The following is a 17,416-nucleotide window of genomic DNA, read 5'->3' as shown; positions in this document are numbered from 1 at the left end:
AAGAAAAGAAGTACTTGTGGCACCTTAGAGACTAACCAATTTATTTGAGCATAAGCTTTCGTGAGCTACAGCTCACTTCATCGGATGCATACTGTGGAAAGTGTAGAAGATCTTTTTATACACACAAAGCATGAAAAAATACCTCCCCCATCTCACTCTCCTGCTGGTAATAGCTTATCTAAAGTGATCACTCTCCTTACAACGTGCATGATAATCAAAGGAGAGTGATCACTTTAGATAAGCTATTACCAGCAGGAGAGTGGGGTGGGGGGAGATATTTTTTCATGCTTTGTGTGTATAAAAAGATCTTCTACACTTTCCACAGTATGCATCCGATGAAGTGAGCTGTAGCTCACGAAAGCTTATGCTCAGATAAATTGGTTAGTCTGTAAGGTGCCACAAGTACTCCTTTTCTTTTTGTGAATACAGACTAACACGGCTGTTACTCTGAAACCTGTCTCTATGTAGCAGCAAGGGTAGCATATTCACTGCAATGAACAAGAATTGAAATCTCTGACTTTCATACCATGTATGCGTATATATCTATGTAGATCTGGATGTACACATACTGTCTTGTGTGAAATCTTTGTGCATATAATGCAAGTGTGTGGTGGTGATTTCTATGTGATACATTTCTGAGCCATGTGGTAAATTAGAGTTGTCATGCAACTGGAATCACTTTACGCTTTACTCTGCCCACAAAACCATCTCTCCCAGACAGCTGCTTATCCTATTCTGTATCCCCAAGCAGTGTCAAATGGATGTCTTTTAAGACATGCCAAATAAATGTTCCTTTCCTTCTCCCAAACGCAGAAGTTCCCTTCAAAATTACACAGAACCGAGATCCAGAATGGGCAGTACTAAGCTTTAATCAATGAGCTATTTAAGTGCTTTCACAAAATGTCACTGAATACATATTTTGCAAATCACTGGAGCAAGAAGTAGGAGATCTATACCATTAGAAAGCCAAGAATCAATGAGAAAATGCTTCCTAGGCATGCAAGCTCCTGAGATATCAGATTTTAAATATGCAACATTATTAAGCATGGAAAAGCATAATTTTAGAGCATAATTTTTAGAGCTTTCTAAACAACATTGGCTATAACTGCCCTCTCCTTCTCCCAGTGGAGCATGGGAGCGCAGAGGATCTCGTTGATCCCACTGGGAAGGAAGGCAGAAGCCATTCTGGGAGACCCGAGGAAGCCTGCTGTCAAAAATAGAAAGATTATTTAAAGTCTTTTCTAGTTAATAATTGTTTCCATATGAGAATATTCTCTTCTTTGCCTCTTTTCAGTGACCACTTTATCACCTGTCCCATTATCAGCATGGCCAAGCACTGGGCTGATAACTCCAGAGGGAATGTCTTCATGTACCATGTGCCTGTGAGCTCCTCTCAGAGCAGGTAAGATCTGTCTTACCTTGTTGTTTGGATGTGGAGTTTGTGAAACCAAAACCAGGGTAGTCTGGTCTGGTTTTGTCTCTGCTCTACATTGGACAAGTCACTGGACCAGCTTTCTCTTCTTTGCATGGTGATGGGCATAAGTCATCCATGGTCACTAGGCTTGCTTTTTTAAGGGTGATGGTTCTTGATAAATCACAAAAGGGAAAGGGGTGGAATTTTGAGATGCGCTCAGCATTGGTTTAAGCCCACTCCTGAGGAAGTCAATGGAGCTTTACCATTGATTGTTTGCCCAACGATGGGGAGCTTAATGATGACCTTCCGACTAGAGAGGATGGATGACCAGGTTAAAGCAGTGGACTGAGACTCAGGAGATCTAGCTTCATTTTCCAGCTGTGCCACAGATAACCTGTGTGACCTTGGGCAGGTCACTGCACCAGACTCTGGGCCCTGAACCAGTCCCTGTCCACCTCTCTGGTGGCACTAACAGGCCACAAAGGAACTCCAATGGTCCCTGGAAAACTTCCCCAGTGCAGGAGCACTTTGTGCTGCGGCCATTCTTGGTTGCAGAGCAGCCCCATGGCAGCTGTGGCAAGACTGCCATATGTTAGAGCAGCCTTCTGGGATGCTATAATTTAACGAGGGTTTGCATTAGTTTCCAGAGCAAGCTGAACCTGGGGCGGGGGTGACGGTCACTTAAAGCCATCTTTCTCTCTCCTCTGCGCCTTGGCTGCACCTTCTGAGAGTTCACTGGGAAAGTTACTCACATACGTGAGTGTTTGCAAGATTGGGGCCTAAGCCAAGCATGTCTGACCTTAGCATGAGGGGGTTCCTTTTTGTGACTCTAGGGGATTACTCACATTATGTGGAGAAGCAGCATCAAGTTTTAAAAGAAAAGGTTAAAACTGCAACTAGAAACAAATTCTCAAACAATTTTTTTAATGGTTTTGATAAGTACTGAAGCCCAACCCCCCAATTCTACTGGGCTGCAAGTATCCTCTTCCATAGTGGATAACTGCACATTATGAAGGTTAATCAGCTTTTACTTGTTTTATCTGAAGATTTTCAAACTTGTTTAAAAATGTCCCTCCAGAGAAGTGAAGGCTGGGCAACCTAGTTTCCAGCTAGTGGTTGGGGCTTTTCACTACCACGAGAAGCACCCCACTGCATTGGTTTCTGATCCTGGTTCCTTTCTTTCCAGGCCAGAAGTGTCAGAGAGTCAGTAAAGGCAACTTCTCACATCATTGCTGCTAAAGACCTCGAATGAGCAAAGCACTAAGCAGATACTTACCCTTAAGCACATGCTTAGAGTGTGTTCTTGAATTGGGGCCATGGTGTTTCTACAGCAATTTTCTCTCTCCATGTCCTCCATTCACCTGGTCCAATAGTGTCTTTTAAGATATATTACATTGTGGCTAGAGCTCTCTCTTTTCCCAGTGTCTCCCTGAGGAGACGGGATGGCTGAGTGGGTAGAGGTTTTGTTTTGGTGGGTCGGGAGGGCATTGTAGCTGAAGTTAGGCTACAAGCTGAGAATACATTTGTTTCCGATTGCATGGCAGAGAGCCTTTTAAAACCAACTGAGATCTGGGCTACAGATGATGGCCACTGTGGTGTTGTAGCAGATACAGTCACTTTACTTAAAGCAGAGAAGAGCTCACTTCCTGGGGAGCCGTCATTTCATCAGGAACTCTTACAGGAACAGTCACACAATGTTCTGTCTGGTTACCAATGTTCTTAGATAAGTGACTTTTACAAGACGCCAAATGGAACAGAGATGCACTCCACCAAAACCCAGCAGGATAAAAAGGAAGGTGTGTTCTCAATTTAGCCAGCAAGTTTCATCTTGCGGGAGAATGGAAGTAGCTCACTCATTGGCTATACTGGGGGGTAGACATGATAGTGTTTGTGGATCCCATAAGAAGTGTTTTAGAACCACAGAAATCAAGGAGGATTCAGCAAACTTTCCCCCTCATCTTGTCCCATTAGAGATCTTGTTTGTATCCGCAAGATTTACTACTTCTCAAACTCCCCATATCAGTAAGCGTTTATATAGCTTTTCCTGGCTTGAGTACACATTCTTGAAATATTTATATGTTAGCCAGTCTTCATCTAAGCCAGCTCTTTCAGTCTTGTTTCATGCTTTCCAGCCAAACGTATTACATTCTTTGTGCTGCCCTTTTGGTCAGTTCAGAACAGATCGTACAAGAAAATTAGTTGGAGCAAAGATTATTAGTTCACTTTCCCATAGCCACTTACAAAAAATCTGGTGCCTGACACTAAGGAGGTAGAAAGGTGTAGTCTAGTGGTGAAAACACAAGGCAGGGAGCCAGGAACTCCTCAGTTAGAATCTCAGGCTCTCTGAGTAGCCTGGAGCTAAGTCGCTTATAATGAGAACTGGGCCCAAACTGGAATGTTAGATCTGAGTCTTCCAAGTGTCAGGTTCAGGTTGGAGGTAAACTTCATGATCCAGGCACATCTTTACTTATGCTTTAATTTAAAAAAAAAAGAAAAGAAACAAAAATGATGTTAAAAGAGTTTTATTTAGGTTGCAAAGTCAAACCCTTACAAGTTAGGAAATACCAGAATTCAGAGCCAGTTGAATGATTGAATGTGAGTAATTCAGATGACACATTTTGGAATATTCATTTGAATACACTATTCATAAACACAGTTTCTCATAATTTAGCTACCTCTATAGATTTCCCAGGCAATTGGAAATTTTTTCATAAATCTCTGAATACATTTTTACAGGTATATTTTTCGCTATTTCCGCAGCTTTCCTTCAAGCCATGAGAAGTTCAGATTTGCACCTGTGTCTAGTTTTTACATCTTGAGCCTAACTCTAGTATATGGAAATGTTTGAGACAGGGAAGCTGCAAGATACGACTCAACTTTATTGACTTGCAGAGTGTTTTGTACAAGCTGTAATAATTTCACATGGAAGAGAGGAAGGACAGCCCAGTGGTTAGGAGCTACCCTGGGACTTGAGAGAGACAGGTTTGATTCCCTGATCTGCTATAGACTTTGTGTGTGACATTGGGCAAAGTCATTTAGCCTCTCTGTGTTGCAGTTCAGTTCTCCATCTGTCAAATGTAGACAACAGCACTTCCCTACTTCACAGAGGTATTGTAAGGATAAATACATTAAACATTGTCATGTGATCAAGTACGACAATACTGGGGACCATATAAATACCCAAGTTTCATAGATAGCAGTAATCATTATACTGTGAAGATGGCTGTTCCCAAACAGGTTGTTGCACAATACAATGATCCCTGCATGTCTTCTAGTTCCTACTCTACCCTGGAGTCAAAACTTAGTGTCCTGCTATATATGCCTTGATACTTTACACACACCTTGTGCATAAATCACACAGTCTAACATGTTGCAAGTCCTGTGTGTGTGGGCCACCGTAATATGCAGTGTAATTGTATCCATGTCAGTCTCAGGATATTAGAGAGACAAGGTGGGTGAGATAATATATTTTATTGGTCCACTAAAAGGCACTACCTGGTCCACTGTAAGTCATTAGGGCTCCCAAAACTTTTTATAGTTAATTAATAAATAACTGCAGAAGGCTAGAGGCATTACAGTATAGAGATGATGGTAAAAAGAGAATGTTGTCTTGCATTAGAATGTTTTTGATATGAATATATGCACACATAGTGTGTGCTATATTATTTTATACGTATACAAACACATGGATCTAGATGGAAAGAACAGTCGACACTTCTGTTTATTATATATGTGCAGAATTACAGGAAACCATTAACTGGGGGTTCTCAAGTAACGAAGTGGAACTTACAGAGGGTGAACTAATATCACTATCCATATGGTAAAATTCTCTCAGCTTGGCGTGACACTGTGTCTGTTTTAGTCTTCAGTTTCTATTTGAGTAAGGAACATAATGCATAGCCAACTCCTGCATTAATGATCTGCAGCAAAAATATATAACCCAGATGTCTTTTTTTTGTTTGTTTTACCATTTGCAGAAGACGTAAGGCCTTAGAGTAAACATTGGTTCTAAACAAAGCAGCAAGAATGTAGCTGCGCAGTGCTGTTTGTGTTTAGAGTGTAGAAATTCAGGATATAATTTTAGTTATAGGAAAATGGAGACAGGATAAGTACATCATGACCACAATGATTCTGTCTGTTTGGTTTTGTAAATAGTACCGATAACAACAAAGAAGCTATTCATTAACCCTTTAGGCTGTTTCTATATAATCCCAGTTGTGATCTGGCTTATTGATTCATTAAGTGGCGCTGCTCTCATTGAATTATTACTATAGCAAAGCCCCAACATGGTTTTCAGGCCCACTGTGCAGCTGGAGGTGCTGTCTTTCAGATGATATATAAAAATCAAGGTCCTTCTCACTTAAAGGGCCAGATAATGAGCTGGTGTTAATCAATGTAATTTCATTAAAGTCAGTGGAGCTACATTGGTTTACGCTAATTGAGGAGGTGTCCCACAGTCAGTAAAAATTCCATAATAGTTCTTACAAGAGTAATTGTTGTTAACCTTGACGTCCTGCCCAAATCCCTGTACCAGGAATTGCATTCTGCTTACTTTCTGTAACTTTAGTTGGGATACTGTATTCTTCACTTCTGTACTGTGGTGTGGGGTTGCTGTGTGCTATTGAGCAGCTGCTACATACTCAGGGTTGGCTGCATTTCAGTAGCAGTCGATAGGATACTCATAAATAAAAGGTATGGGAAGAGTTCTTCATTCAGATTCAGTTTAGATGTGAATCTTCTCAACTGCGAAGTATATTGGTTTTCTGATTAATAACAATAATACAAATGGCTGTAAAACTTACCAATAATATGGCAGCATAAAAGCAGACATTCTATATTTAACAGAATGTATAAATTTCTTAAAATATATGTTTTAAGAAATTTATTTACTTACTTCATTAATTAATGATCACTGATGGGACGATTATGATGATCTAATCCGACCTTCTGCATAACAGGCCCAGGTGCAGTCAGCAGCCTACCATGTTGAGGCCCATTTTGTTAGGCGCTGTACAAGGAAATTGCTTCTAAGAACTTCTTATCTACAAGACAAAGCCTAACAGGTAGATGAGACAAACAGGTGGATTAAGATGGTGGGCAGGGGGCATGGTAACAAACACTGGAGGATGTGTGGAGATCTTAGCCAATCAGGATCAGTAATGAGAGTATATGTTTACACTTGCCAAGGTCTTGTCACTTTTCCCTCTAAAACCCTTCTAAAATCAGCTTTTTTCTCTCCATCGCTTCTGCTAAAACTTGGTTTTCTTCCCCTTGGACTATTATTATCTACTCTGCTCAAACCGCACTTCTCTTCTATCCATCCCATATGCTTCCACTAAAATAATCCTCCTTTCCCACTAATCTAACTATGTCACATCTCCTCAAGTCCCTTTGCTGATTCTCTGACATCTGGTCTACAGATCCAAATATAATCTTTTTTCTAAAATTTCTTCCTTTAGGGTGGTCGTATTCAGATTTGGGGGCCTCATTACTCAGCAGATCCAGTTTCTAATCCCAGCCAGGCTGGGGAGGGGCAGGACTTCCTCTTTCCCTGCATGGGCCACTCCTGGGGCTGGGTCAGACCCACCTCTGGGAACCTCCCCTGGCTGCAGGAAGCTCTGTGGCTGATGACTGGGATCCCAGCTCTGAAGGCAGCATCGCTGCCAGCAGCAGCACAGAAGTGAGAGGTTTCAGAGTAACAGCCGTGTTAGTCTGTATTCGTAAAAAGAAAAAAGAAAAGGAGTACTTGTGGCACCTTAGAGACTAACCAGTTTATTTGAGCATGAGCTTTCGTGAGCTACAGCTCACTTCATCGGATGCATAGCATATCGTGGAAACTGCAGAAGACATTATATACACACAGAGACCATGAAACAAAACTTCCTCCCACCCCACGCTCCTGCTGGTAACAGCTTATCTAAAGTGATCATCAAGTAGGGCCATTTCCAGCACAAATCCAGGTTTTCTCACCCTTCCCCCCCCCCCACACACACACATACAAACTCACTCTCTTGCTGGTAATAGCCCATCCCTCTTTGAAACCTCTCTTTATAATGCGCATGATAATCAAGGTGGGTCATTTCCAGCACTAATCCAGGTTTTCTCACCCGCCCCCCCCACACACCCCCCTCCAAAAACCACACACACAAACTCACTCTCCTGCTGGCAATAGCTCATCTTACAATGTGCACAGCAATAATCCAAGTTTAACCAGAACGTCTTGGGGGGGGTTTGTAGGAAAAAAACAAGGGGAGATAGGCTACCTTGCATAATGACTTAGCCACTCCCAGTCTCTATTCAAGCCCAAATTAATAGTATCCAATTTGCAAATGAATTCCAATTCAGCAGTTTCTCGCTGGAGTCTGGATTTGAAGTTTTTTTGCTTTAAGATAGCGACCCTCATGTCTGTGATTGCGTGACCAGAGAGATTGAAGTGTTCTCCGACTGGTTTATGAATGTTATAATTCTTAACATCTGATTTGTGTCCATTTATTCTTTTACGTAGAGACTGTCCAGTTTGACCAATGTACATGGCAGAGGGGCATTGCTGGCACATGATGGCATATATCACATTGGTGGATGTGCAGGTGAACGAGCCTCTCTCAAGGAATATTTCCAAAATACCTCTGAACAACATAATGATCCACAGAGGCCTGCCTACCAACATTACAAAAAGAAGGATTCTAGGTGGACTCCTCCTGAAGGTCGAAACAGCAGACTGGACTTCTACATAGAGTGCTTCCGCCGACGTGCACGGGCTGAAATTGTGGAAAAGCAGCATCACTTGCCCCATAACCTCAGCCGTGCAGAACACAATGCCATCCACAGCCTCAGAAACAACTCTGACATCATAATCAAAAAGGCTGACAAAGGAGGTGCTGTTGTCATCATGAATAGGTCGGAATATGAACAAGAGGCTGCTCGGCAGCTCTCCAACACCACTTTCTACAAGCCATTACCCTCTGATCCCACTGAGAGTTACCAAAAGCATCTACAGCATTTGCTCAAGAAACTTCCTGAAAAAGCACAAGATCAAATCCGCACAGACACACCCCTGGAACCCTGACCTGGGATATTCTATCTACTACCCAAGATCCATAAACCTGGAAATCCTGGGCGCCCCATCATCTCAGGCATTGGCACCCTGACAGCAGGATTGTCCGGCTATGTAGACTCACTCCTCAGGCCCTACGCTACCAGCACTCCCAGCTACCTTCGAGACACCACTGACTTCCTGAGGAAACTACAATCCATTGGTGATCTTCCTGATAACACCATCCTGGCCACTATGGATGTAGAAGCCCTCTACACCAACATTCCACACAAAGATGGACTACAAGCCATCAAGAACACTATCCCCGATAATGTCACAGCTAACCTGGTGGCTGAACTTTGTGACTTTGTCCTTACCCATAACTATTTTACATTTGGGGACAATGTATACCTTCAGATCAGCGGCACTGCTATGGGTACCCGCATGGCCCCACAGTATGCCAACATTTTTATGGCTGATTTAGAACAACGCTTCCTCAGCTCTCGTCCCCTAACGCCCCTACTTTACTTGCGCTATATTGATGACATCTTCATCATCTGGACCCATGGAAAAGAAGCCCTTGAGGAATTCCACCATGATTTCAACAATTTCCATCCCACCATCAACCTCAGCCTGGTCCAGTCCACACAAGAGATCCACTTCCTGGACACTACAGTGCTAATAAACGATGGTCACATCAACGCCACCCTATACCGGAAACCTACTGACCGCTATTCCTACCTACATGCCTCCAGCTTTCACCCTGACCACACCACACGATCCATCGTCTACAGCCAAGCTCTGCGATACAACCGCATTTGCTCCAACCCCTCAGACAGAGACAAACACCTACAAGATCTCTATCAAGCATTCTTACAACTACAATACCCACCTACGGAAGTGAAGAAACAGATTGATAGAGCCAGAAGAGTTCCCAGAAGTCACCTACTACAGGACAGGCCTAACAAAGAAAATAACAGAACGCCACTAGCCGTCACCTTCAGCCCCCAACTAAAACCCCTCCAACGCATTATTAAGGATCTACAACCTATCCTGAAGGATGACCCAACACTCTCACAAATCTTGGGAGAAAGGCCAGTCCTTGCCTACAGACAGCCCCCCAACCTGAAGCGAATACTCACCAACAACCACATACACACAACAGAACCACTAACCCAGGAACCTATCCTTGCAACAAAGCCCGTTGCCAACTGTGCCCACATATCTATTCAGGGGACACCATCACAGGGCCTAACAACATCAGCCACACTATCAGAGGCTCGTTCACCTGCACATCCACCAATGTGATATATGCCATCATGTGCCAGCAATGCCCCTCTGCCATGTACATTGGTCAAACTGGACAGTCTCTACGTAAAAGAATAAATGGACACAAATCAGATGTTAAGAATTATAACATTCATAAACCAGTCAGAGAACACTTCAATCTCTCTGGTCACGCAATCACAGACATGAGGGTCGCTATCTTAAAGCAAAAAAACTTCAAATCCAGACTCCAGCGAGAAACTGCTGAATTGGAATTCATTTGCAAATTGGATACTATTAATTTGGGCTTGAATAGAGACTGGGAGTGGCTAAGTCATTATGCAAGGTAGCCTATCTCCCCTTGTTTTTTTCCTACAACCCCCCCCCCAAGACGTTCTGGTTAAACTTGGATTATTGCTGTGCACATTGTAAGATGAGCTATTGCCAGCAGGAGAGTGAGTTTGTGTGTGTGGTTTTTGGAGGGGGGTGTGTGGGGGGGGCGGGTGAGAAAACCTGGATTAGTGCTGGAAATGACCCACCTTGATTATCATGCGCATTATAAAGAGAGGTTTCAAAGAGGGATGGGCTATTACCAGCAGGAGAGTGAGTTTGTATGTGTGTGTGTGGGGGCGGGGAAGGGTGAGAAAACCTGGATTTGTGCTGGAAATGGCCCTACTTGATGATCACTTTAGATAAGCTGTTACCAGCAGGAGAGTGGGGTGGGAGGAAGTTTTGTTTCATGGTCTCTGTGTGTATATAATGTCTTCTGCAGTTTCCACGATATGCTATGCATCCGATGAAGTGAGCTGTAGCTCACGAAAGCTCATGCTCAAATAAACTGGTTAGTCTCTAAGGTGCCACAAGTACTCCTTTTCTTTTTTCTTTTTACAGAAGTGAGAGTGGCATGGTACGGGGGGGTCATCACTTGGAGGCGGCAGGGCCAGCCTTACGGGTGGGCACCCACCCATGGTGCTGTGGTAAGGGTGGCGCTGTGGTCCCCCAGCACACACACAGCCAGCCCAAGGCCCCTTTAGCTCCTTTAACAACCTTTAACCCCACGAGTGCTGGGCCTGGAGCCGGGGAGGGGCAGGGCTCAGGGCACCCCGGCCGAGGGCTCCTACCATGTGTTGGGCTTCTACCATACTGCCAGGCTCCACGGTCCCACCTTTGGGAACCTCCCCTGGCTCCAGCAAGCTGCTGCTGACAGTGGCGCAGAAGTAAGGGTGGCAATATCATACCATGACACCCTCACTTCTGCACTGCTGCTGGCGATGGAACTGCCTTCAGAGCTGGGCTCCCGGCCAGCAGCCTCTGCTCTCCAACTGCCCAGCTCAGAAGGCAGCACCAGCACTGAAGTAAGGATTGCAATCCCACAACTCCCTCCTCCCCCCAAGAGCCAGATTTCATGGGGGAGACCAGAGTTCACAGTCTGTGGTGCATTTTTCACAGCCATGAATTTGGTAGGGCCATACTGATGGACAGGGAAGACAGCAGCAATCTAGTGTCACAGCAACACCAAGCTAAAAGTCTTGGGGGACCAAAAAATGCAAAAGTATCCTTTGAAACTGCACACGTCAACCAAAGTCCCAAGTCTTCAAGCATTCAGTTTCCATATGTGCAGTCTGGCATTTGGAATCCACATTTTGGATTGCATAAAATGCATCCATCTTCCTAGCCCTTTATTGGAGCTCTGGCCCTCAGAGTCTCTGTCAGTTGCCATGAGCATGCTTGACCTGAATGGATGTCTTTTTAAATACATTCTCTAGATGAACCACGTTTTATTGGGTTTAATGCAGGAATTACTGGATAAAATTCCATGGCCTATGTTATGCAGCAGTTTAGACTAGATGATCACAATGGCCCATTCTGGAATTAAAAAGCTAATAACGTAAACATTCACATTCTTGACTTGGATCACTGTTTCCATTAGTAAAAAGAAAAAAGAAAAGGAGTACTTGTGGCACCTTAGAGACTAACCAGTTTATTTGAGCATGAGCTTTCGTGAGCTACAGCTCACTTCATCGGATGCATAGCATATCGTGGAAACTGCAGAAGACATTATATACACACAGAGACCATGAAACAAAACTTCCTCCCACCCCACTCTCCTGCTGGTAACAGCAGTTTTGTTTCATGGTCTCTGTGTGTATATAATGTCTTCTGCAGTTTCCACGATATGCTATGCATCCGATGAAGTGAGCTGTAGCTCACGAAAGCTCATGCTCAAATAAACTGGTTAGTCTCTAAGGTGCCACAAGTACTCCTTTTCTTTTTTCTTTTTACGAATACAGACTAACACGGCTGTTACTCTGAAACCTGTTTCCATTAGCTAACATCTGTTTGATTCAATTTGTACATCCCTACTGTATAGTTGAAAACTTTATATATTAGAAGTAAATCGTATATAGTGATTGAATCATAGGAAAATACACAAGAAAGGTCAGGATATTCTTGCAATTCAAATGTATTCACTTGGGCCTGTTTAATACAAGGGTGACAGTTTTATGCCAGTAGGAATGGTCATTCCTGTAAGTTTTTTCCGTATGTTCCGATTTTCCTTAAAGAAACCAAGAGAAATGTTTTTTTCTCTTTTATGTATTCTACCACTTGTCTGAAAGGATTATGTAATATGTGGAGACACAAGGAGCCAAATGTATCCCTGGAGGCTATGAGATCACACCTGGGATTAATTTGGCCCATTACGCTGCTATAAATGTTTAGCTTTTTTTTTCTTCTTTGTCTACAGCCAACTAGTATCTTTTTCACTAGGTGGTTTGGTTTTATTTTTTTGCTAGTCATAAGGATGAACATAGAAATACAAGCAAAATGCTTAAAGTGCTGGAAGATTGCTCCTTTTCTATAAGATTGATTTAGATTGCTGCTGCCAGGGTCATCACCAGACACTGATTCTTTCTCTGTAAATCTATCAGTATTCATTCAAAGGGAATTTAGAAGTCTATACAAAGAAGTGAATTTATCATTTCCGATACTTGAGAAAAGAATTCTGCATTTGTACCATTTGATCTGATTTTCAAAGGGCCAAAAGATTGTGCAAATGTGTGATCCATTATGTATAAATGAAATTTGGAATCATATTCTTCAGCTATACAGCTGGCTTCATTAACGTCACTGGGAGTTTTGTTGTTGATCTCATCGAGGCCTAGATTTCACCCATGTTGTTCTGTCAAATCAGTCTGAAAATGTTACCTTCTAACCATAAATAACCCGTGATTCTTTTCTAATCACATAGAATCTAGTGCCTTTAGCATGAAGCTGGGCACCAGGAACTCTGAATTCTGTTTCTCAGCTCTGACACTGACGCTGACTCCTTCTGTAGCCTGGGGCAAAGTCACTTAAAATTCAGTTCTTCTGTTACAAAGGATTATGTAAAAATGATACTTTTTCAATCCCCAGATCTACTGCAGTCCACATCTAATGACTAGTATAAATCTTAGTACATTGCTTTACTCCTGTTAGCCCCACCACAGCCAAGAAACAGTGCAGGGTTCTATTTCTTCTTGTGCATCAACAGCATTGTTTACTACATTCCAGTTAGAGGTCCAGTTGCACATATGCAAATAAGTCTGCACACATGCCATGTAGGGAATAATTTGGCCTGCAGAACGTTCATGACTGGTGATGATCCAAGAGGAGAAAAGAACATAGCTTGACGCTCAGATCCCCAGCTAAGATTGCAAGGCTGGCAGGTAAATCCACTGAGGCTAATGCTATATGTTATTAAAGCTAATGTTAAAAAAAAGTTATACAATACACAGGTTGGGAAAAGAGTGTCTGTACATCTGGGTATAGTGCTTAGATTATCCACAAATACAACATTAGTTTTCTAAAAGGCATACGATACATAGCGTACACAATCAGCAATAACCCAAATGTAGGTGAATAGATTTAACAATCCAGTTTAGATATTAGAATCCGAATACTCGGATAAATCACTCATGAAAAATTGTACAGAGATTTGGTTGTGGAAAGCAAACTTAGAATGCGACAGTGGCACACTCTAGTGCTGCAGCTGCACTGCTGTGGTGCTTCTTTGTAGACATGCTGACCAGAGGGGTTCTCCCATCGCTGTAGTTAATCTATCCCCCCAAGAGGTGGTACCTAGGACAATGAAAAAATTCTTCCATCGACCTAATGCTGTCTACACTGTGGGTTAGGTTGGCTTAACTATGTGGCTCAGGGGTGTGAATTTTTCCCACCCCGGAGTGACATAGATGAGTTGATCTAATTTACCAAGAGAGGCCAGCCTTCACAGTCTGTCACCTCTTTTAGTAGTTGTCATGGTGGCACTGCCCACTGGGATATGCATAGGTCTGGCTTGGTACCACACGGCATTGCAGGATTTTGCTCAATGTCTGCAACCAAAACCAAGGCAGGGTTGAAGATCTAAGCTTCTCCAAATCAGCTGCTATTCCATGTTTGCCTCAAACATCTCATCAGACTCTATCATTGCTTTGCATTTCCCCCACCCAGGTCCTACCATGCTCACTACCCAAAAGAGCAAGGTTCAAAACAACATAGCTTGGGAAGCAGGGGACTTTTGTTGCCTATAAGTTACTTAGTACCATATCAGGAAATTTGGGAAGAGCTCTTCACATGGATTAAGACGGCATGAATTTTGGGGAGAGGATATCAACTAAATTCCATCCACACGTTATCTGAGCTGTGGCACTCCCCACCCTTGCCCCCGGTTTAAATCCCCATATATTTGTTCCCATTGTGTAGTTATCAATAAGAATTTAATAGCACAAAACAGAATGGAAACATATGGCTAGACATGTCTGTCCTGTTCTGAGTCATACAGCTTAGACAATTCTAAGTCTATCCTGTTAATAGTTATCTCTGCCTTTCAAGGAGGACGATATTAATCATCCTTGTTCAATGCAGTCAGAAAGACATTTTGCAAATAAACATCCTTTTGGTGAGTTTGCTGCTGACCTAGGTTTAGTTCATCTGGTTATTTCCATGGTTTGTCAGTAGTTCTCACTAAAGAATTATGGTTATCTTGTTATTTTCAACTTTAGCATGATTGCAAAATAGTTTACAATTTATTGCCTTTGAATTGCAACATTGATTTATGTTGGATTATATCTTTGTCTGACGGAGAAACCAAAAAAAAATTCACAAAACCAACTGAAAAGTAGAAGAATATGTGACTCCGAATGATGTAAGATTAGCTCAAATTGTTAGATCATGGGGTTAAGGAACATTTGATGGAGAGGAACAAAAGAGAAGGGTTCCATTTCAGAGTCCATCATTCATCTAAAATTCAAACCACTGTACAATACAAAAATGAATGTCTAGGGTGAAATAATGAACTAGATACAGGACATGGATAAAGTTCAGAATTATCTGCATATCTGCTAAGGGGAAATAATACAGAATGAGTCAGAATTTGAATGGGCAACAACAGCTGTATGTGTAGCTAAGATCCTGCTCAAGGAACCTATTGTGGTCTGTCGCATCACACTCTCCTGTTCTAATTGTGTGCCCTGAGTAGGGCTGGACAGAAAACAAGAACTCTACTTCATGAATAGTTCTGAAGTTTTGACATTTGTTTTTGTTCCACACGGGAGAATGAAAATTAGACTTTTCAGCATTTGCGAGAGACTGAGATCCCCATCCCTGAATACGCCCTAATGCAGTGATTAGTACACTCACCTGTGATGTGAGAGATCTAGCTTCAAGTCCAGGGCCGTCCCTACCCATACGCAAAGTACGCAGCTGCGTAGGGCACCAAGAAATTTGGGGCACCAATTTTCCTGGTGCCCTGCGCAGCTGCGTGCTGCTCCAGCCCCTGCCCTGCCTCTTGCCCATGGCCCCCGCCCTTGCTCCGCCTCAGTCCCACCTCTTCCCACCCCTGCTCTGCCCCAGCCGCACCCCCACTCTGCCCCTTCCCCAAAACCCCTGCCCTGCTCCGCCACAGCCCCACCCCCACTCCTCTGAGGACTGCCCCAGGGCTGGGCCTGCACTCACCGGCGGCAGGAAGTGCAGTGGCCCGGCCCCAGCTGTGCCACTGGTGAGTGCTGGGGAGCAGTTCCCCTCTGTCTCCCAAGCCAGCCCTGCCCCCACCTGCCTCTGCGGAGGCCTGGGGACCCATACCCCACCCCACCCCGCGGGACGGCTGCGTAGGGCCCCAGAATAGGTAGGGACGGCCCTGTTCAAGTCCTTACCCCCAGGCTATTCTGGGGGGCTCTCTCTCTCTCTCTCTCTCCAGAAATTCCATTCTGGATTCAAGGACAGTTTTGTCAATGCCAATACATTTTGGAGTCAATGGGCATTTTCAGATGAAAAATATTTAACTGAAAAATCCCCAACCAGTTCCACTCCTGAATTACTGGTTGACCTTGGGGAAGTCTCTTAGTGCCAGACTGTGCCACCTGGCTTTACATATATTGAGTAGTGGCCTTCTCTGTGAGTTCTCCCATTGAAATCAAGTATTGAGCAAGGTACAGTTCAATACAGGTAGTACAATACAGCCCTTAGCTTCTCTGTGGCTCAGTTTAGCAATCTGTAAAGCAGATACGCTTTCTCATAAGAGAGTTATCAGGCTGAGTCGATTCATGTTTGGAAAACGCTTTGAGATCCTTGAATGTAAAGTGCTATAGTAATATTATTGGGTGAAATCCTGGGCCTGTTCCCATTGGCAAAGCTCCCATGACTTCAATAGAACCAGGATTTCACTCATTACGTATATCGTTACAATTGACTCTCTTCATCAGAGGTTTATTCATATAACTGATTTATTGCTTTAAAAGAGGTTTCTTTAGATGGTGCTGTTTTATGAACAGTAGTTTGGAGGGGGATATATTTTAATTTGAATGTCTGCATCTAAAAAAATATTGTTTAAAAGTCTCAGTTGCTGTTGCTCTTTACAGTAGAAACAACGAGTCCTCATTGTTTTTGCTGATACAGACTAACACGGCTACCGCTCTTTACAGTGTGTCCTTTCATCAAAATGTCCTATAAAGACACCCGCTAAATCACCCTCCACTGGGCTCTGAACCTCCCCACTTAGAATCAGGATGGAAGCGGGCCAGTTAAAAGCTAATGTGGGGAGCCCTCTGGAAAAGAGGGAGCGTTGCAAGGGAAGTGACAGCAAAGAAATACTTCCCGAAAGAACTAATGAATTTATTACAGGGACACTACAGACAGGTTATTTTACAGTCACTCAGCTCTGAACCCTCAGCTTCCCACTTCACTTGTTCTGCAAAGGGAGTCAGTGGCTGCTTCAGCTGACTTCCCTTAGCTGCTGGTTTCCTGTCTGTTCAGAGCTCCTGCTGGCCCCAGGTCAACCACAATCTCCAAGCGCTTTACAGCTCCTAGCAATCTCTAGTGCTCTGCACTCAGATACAGTGGTGATGAGTGGCAATACAAACGCTTTGGGAAGATTTTTACCCATGGAAGAGAAAAGTTTCCCAGATATTTGCTGCCTGGTCATCTGGGGGGGACACACTCCCTTCTTCCCTCCCCGTCAGTATTGTCTTTTCTTCTCTGTCCTCTTACTACGGACACCCACTGGCCAACGTGCAGTACTGTCAGACAAGAACAATAAACAAAATCCTACTTCGATCTCAGTTTAAGAGTTTGCTAAACATACTGCTATGAACCTAACTAACTCCATATCTGTGACTACTAGTGCAGAGAACATGATCTCATTGTGCGAGAGGCCTTGGCTAACAACC

At 43.4% G+C, this 17,416-nt stretch overlaps 1 protein-coding gene across 1 annotated transcript in view; it reads left to right on the top strand.

Annotated features, from left to right (window-relative positions):
• TG (thyroglobulin) overlaps window positions 1-17,416 on the top strand; it is a 214,543-nt gene that overhangs the window by 190,841 nt on the left and 6,286 nt on the right. The window contains exon 45 of the mRNA XM_074942893.1: window positions 1,295-1,402. Coding sequence (XP_074798994.1) covers window positions 1,295-1,402 — 108 coding nt within the window. The remainder of the gene's footprint in view (window positions 1-1,294; window positions 1,403-17,416) is intronic.

This window comes from Natator depressus, chromosome 2 (genome assembly GCF_965152275.1).
Source record: "Natator depressus isolate rNatDep1 chromosome 2, rNatDep2.hap1, whole genome shotgun sequence".
NCBI lineage: Eukaryota > Metazoa > Chordata > Testudines > Cheloniidae > Natator > Natator depressus.
Note: the sequence above shows the minus strand (reverse complement) of the source record. Positions and strands in the feature narration are given on the sequence as shown.